We start from the raw sequence: 4,779 nt of genomic DNA on the forward strand, positions 1-4,779 counted from the left end.
GAGGCCGAGGTTGACTAATGACTATGCGACGGCGAGGAGGCGGCAGAAAAAACTGAAGTGGGTGAGCCTTCCATATTCGTGGACCAAGGCCCAAAGGCCATCTTCGCTTCTGGCAAGGGGGCTTTCAGGTTTGTGGCACGAGGCCTTTTATCTGGCCCAATAAGTTTTCTAGGTTCGGTATGCTTCTGAAGTTGCCAAGTTGGGCTTACAGCCTATTTGTTAGGGCAACATTGCTCTGTTTTTTGCAACTGAACATACGGTAACTGCTAATTTCCGGTAAGAGTCTAAGAATGTGACTGTACTACCATTTGTTTTAAAAAAAATAAAAGTCTAACGATATTAGCCTGTATATACGAGATGCCTATGGACTCGTACTGTATCTAGACCAAAAGACAATCTAGCTACTATATATTACACAAAAACTGTGTATACTTCTATTATATCAACAAGAACGCCTTGAAGGGTGTGCCAAGTTCGTCAGGCCTATCACCTCAACAGAGCAGGCCTGAACTAGAAAACACCCTACCTGCAATTGTGCAGTGCACCTCCATAATATTCCTCTCCAGCCTAGCAATAGCAAAGTTTGATGAATGTATTGTCCAGCTTTTTCGTTCGAGCGAACTGCTCCTTGGCTCCTTGCATATCAATCCGTACAAAACACCAGGTAGGACTTGGCCAGCGGATGAGTACGTGAAAAAAATGATGGTGCCCCGGCGCCGCCGAGTTACAATTTTCCTCTAAAAATATCACTACCATAGGCAGATTATGAAACATGATCATTTTACTCCACTAGCTAGAAGTTCGTTTCACTTCACCATCGAGTGGTTCTCAATAAGTCCTCAATCCGCAGGCCAGAAGTTGTTTATTTCGCCCGCCGCAGGACGGAACGGATGTAAGTGTCATGACCTCACCAAACGAAAAGCCAGACTCACCCCAGAATCGGCCGCACGATGCATGTATGGCCCATCAGATATAGCCGGGCCCAGCTCGCGACTGGCCTTGGATTGCACGGGCGGATCCGTTAGTTTTGTTGCAGTAGCAGCACCTAATTTATACTCATGCATTCCTTAACACTTTCAAGAGTGTTAAAGACGCTGTACAAAAGAGCCTTCTTGGTTGATGATTAGCTACTGGCTGAACTCTGCCCATCAGTCCACCAAAAGCAGATCCTATGTGCGTTGATTTACCCAAACGTTTATCATGATTGATATGTTCAACAGTGAGCATGGGTTTTACCAATTTCATCTTCACGCAAGACTGGGGTTCCAACACTGATCTCCAGTATGGAAAGAAACTTCTCCTTGCATATTTGAGCTCCCATCCTCTGCTGATTTTCTTTATTTTGCCCTCTTCCTTTGCAGCATGATAAACAACTTCTGCAGCTGACTTGGCGCGCCGATCTTCAATGGACAACACGTTTTCATACGGGCAGAGATTTCCGATGTCTATACGTGCTCCAGTACGACAAAAACCATGCTCCTTCAGAATCAATGAAACACGTTCAAGGACTTCCGAGTGGGATACATGCATCACATATGGCACCTTTGGGTGTGCCCTAATGTATGAATCAAGAGCTGCGCCAGCTCGGGAAATTAGATCAATAAGCGACAATAATGTCGCATTATTGGCATTTATCTTGCTCGGTTGGTTTGAATCCATTATGTTCTCACATGCCTCGGATTGTAAAGTATTCTTGTGCACAATATCACCAGTGATAATAGCAAACCCGTCCAGCTTACTATTGACCTTACTGCCTTTGTGGGAAGTTCCAGTGCGGATCTGCTCTTGCGCTGCCAGCAGCAGAACAGCTGTCTGGATAAGCTTTCCATCTTTTATGTAGATCCAGAGCTGATCAAGTAAATTATCTGTGTGTTTTGCAAGAAGCCTGACTGTATCCAAGAAGATCTTAAGTTCAGGCAGGCACAGAAGATGGACGAGCTTGTAGACATACTTCATATCCGCCACACTGCAATCCTGATGCATTTGGTGATGAAATAGACCGTCCTCCAGATACTTATGCAGGCAAGTGTTCTCAACTGCGACATGGAGAGGGAGTAGACCCTCAGTGACTGCAGGACCGACTGTGCTTAGGTTGGCTGACGCGCCATGGCGTAAGAGCAACTCTATCATCTCGACAGAGAACATTTCAGCAGCTCGGTGGAGGGGGAAATACCCATATTGGGTCATGTAGTTGGGATTGGCCCGGTACCCATTGAGCTCAGGTGCCCGGCCCTTCAAGGCAACTTTGGCACATTGGAGAGCATTCTGCATGATAATATTGTCGAAAGTCTCTGGTGTGATGACATAGCCCCATCCCATGCCCTGCCCACCGCATTCGAATAAGCTGAGGAAGCGCCGGTGGCTATCCTTCTCCAGGATGGGCATCAAATGGGGCATTGTTTGAAAGAGGCCAATATTCACCCTCTGCAAAAGGGTGAAAGGAATTTAATTATTCGATTAAGAAAGTACAATAGTACTGGTAGTATAAATTAAGTATTGCTGCAATGCATCATAGGACAACAAAACGCAAAAATGTGCAAGTGCAATACAAAAACTATATCCTACGGAATACTGGGGGGCAGAAGTGAACTATAATTATGATCAGATGGTTTTCAGTAGAAAAGAACCTCAGGGGTACGGTCTGGGGTGATTATTTTGGTTGCTCTGGAGGTAGCAAGTATAGCCCGTTTTTGAGCCATCCACTCCATGGCAAATCTTACTTGGACATTCAGGTCAGCAACAGGAGGACAAGGAGGACAAGGAGGATAGGGAGGATTCCATGGATCCGATTCTTCCTCGGTTGATCCATCTTTAACCTTATCTTCATGAGGGGCAGTTTCCATGACCGCCTCTTTGTGTAGTGTCTCCATTGGTGCAGGCAGTTCCACCCTGTGGCAGCACTAGGTTTTAGTGACCGGGTATTCATTGCGGAAAAAAAATTCTCAGAGCAATATGAGAACAAAAACACCAGCTATATATATGCTAGTCTAGGTTGGATTTTTACAGGTAAATTAGTCAGTTACACACAATTAGGCTGCATGTTTACATCTTACAAACTTGCAAACAGCTAATACGGTACTGCAGTACTGCTACGAGCTAATCTGATGCGGTCATGCGAATTGCAAAATCTGAGAGGAAAGGGGATCAGGGTAATAAGAGGTGAAGAGCAGAAGAGCACCTGGCGTCCTGGGTCCTGGCCATTGATGTCGCGCCGTCGCGGTCCCCTGCAGGATGCATCCTTCTTCGCTGCCGCTCTTCGCTTCTCCGCCTCTTCCCGCCGGTCGCCGCGCCGGTCTCCTGCTCTGCTTCGCGTCGGAATCGGATCGCCTAGGGTTGTCGCCGCCCGCCTGCGCGTCTGTTGGTGTTCGTGCGAGTCTGGCAGACTGCGAGGCTGCGAGAGCGAGCAGAAACTTCGTTCGTGGCTTCGAGCAGAACGACTAGAATTGGGTTGGATGGGCTGTTGTATGGGCTATGGGCCCATATGAGTAGTAGTAACAAAAAATGTGCTCAAAATCTTATGTATTCACCTGAACAGAGGAATACCCCAACACCGCCAATACTTCCACCCGGACAGCATCGTAGCTGCCGGCAGAGACAAGAGGAGAGGGTGTCGACCGGGAGGCGGTTAGTGCACCGGTTGTCCTGGGATAGGTGGCCACTGGCTGTGCCAGTGCATACGAGGACGACACCGATCGACAGTTGGCGGGATGTGGGAGGGTTCGTCGAGTCAGGTGGGCAGAGCTCGGAAGGAGGCGGCGGCACTAACCCTAGCTGTAGGGGAACTTGTAGATGAAAGATACATCAAATTCTAAACTCACAATTCCTAAAAACAGCACTCTAAACTCTCTGATCTCGGTCTATTTTGAACCTTTAAGACGTTGCCAAATAAGGATTGTCAACATGGCAGGTCTTTTTTTTTGAACACGGAGCGCCCCGAAGGGCGTAGAAGCATCATTAATTCCAAGCGGTGTGTGTACAATAAGTTACAAAAGACCCCATGAAATAGAGAAATAACACATAGGTCCCTGGTAAATGCAGAAAAGACCTCACTAAGAAAAAGAAGAAAGCAATCAAGTCCTTCTCTTTCCCCACCGGAGAGCAAGATACCAGAGAGCCGCCGTCGGACTCCAAGGCGGGGACGGCACCACTTGCTTCAAAGTCGATGAAGAACGCTCCACGATTGTCCGTCCACCATGGACAAGAACCGGGAAGGAGAAGCTCCACGATTTGGTTGCTACTCACAGGCAACCACATCGGATGACAAAGGAAGAAGGGGAGGGCCTTATTGGCGAAGATGCCATGCCGCCTCCTCGCCGCCTGCCGCCGCTCCTGCCACCGGAGAAGGACAGCCACGAAGAAGAAGGCGAGGACGGGCCGGATCTGGCCATGGGGATCCGGCCTCCTACTCGCAGACTCCACTAGGGTAAACAACAAAGAACAACCTAGACTACTAATTACAGGTTGCGAGGCGCCTCTCCATCCTCCGCTCCGGCCAGCAGAGCCGACAGAGAAGATTCCGGATCGGGCCAGCGAGGGTGGCGACGGCCGGCGGACTCTCAAAAGGGCGAACTACTGTAGCGAGGTGAGAGGGGAGAAGGGAGGGAAGTCAGAGTCCAGCTAAGATATAAGCGATATTTCTTTAGTCACTTCTACATGGCAGGTCGAATATGGGATTGATGAATGTAGTCAGGGAAAAGGCCCACATGTCATATTTACCCTCTCACTGCCTACATGTAGTGGCGGACCTATAGGATATGCTCGGTATGCCGTGGCATACCC

General features: G+C 48.5%; 1 protein-coding gene across 1 annotated transcript; it reads right to left on the reverse strand.

The window, feature by feature from the left end:
• Positions 1–381: 381 nt before the first annotated feature.
• Positions 382–3,407, reverse strand: LOC127344404 (uncharacterized). Its single transcript, XM_051370668.2, has 3 exons — positions 3,179–3,407; positions 2,628–2,889; positions 382–2,424 (listed from the first exon to the last, which is right to left on the reverse strand). The coding sequence occupies exons 1-3, from the start codon at positions 3,235–3,237 to the stop codon at positions 1,057–1,059; spliced, it is 1,689 nt and encodes a 562-aa protein (XP_051226628.1). The 5' UTR covers positions 3,238–3,407; the 3' UTR covers positions 382–1,056.
• Positions 3,408–4,779: the final 1,372 nt, after the last annotated feature.

Source organism: Lolium perenne, chromosome 3 (assembly GCF_019359855.2).
Source record: "Lolium perenne isolate Kyuss_39 chromosome 3, Kyuss_2.0, whole genome shotgun sequence".
NCBI classification, from domain to species: domain Eukaryota; kingdom Viridiplantae; phylum Streptophyta; class Magnoliopsida; order Poales; family Poaceae; genus Lolium; species Lolium perenne.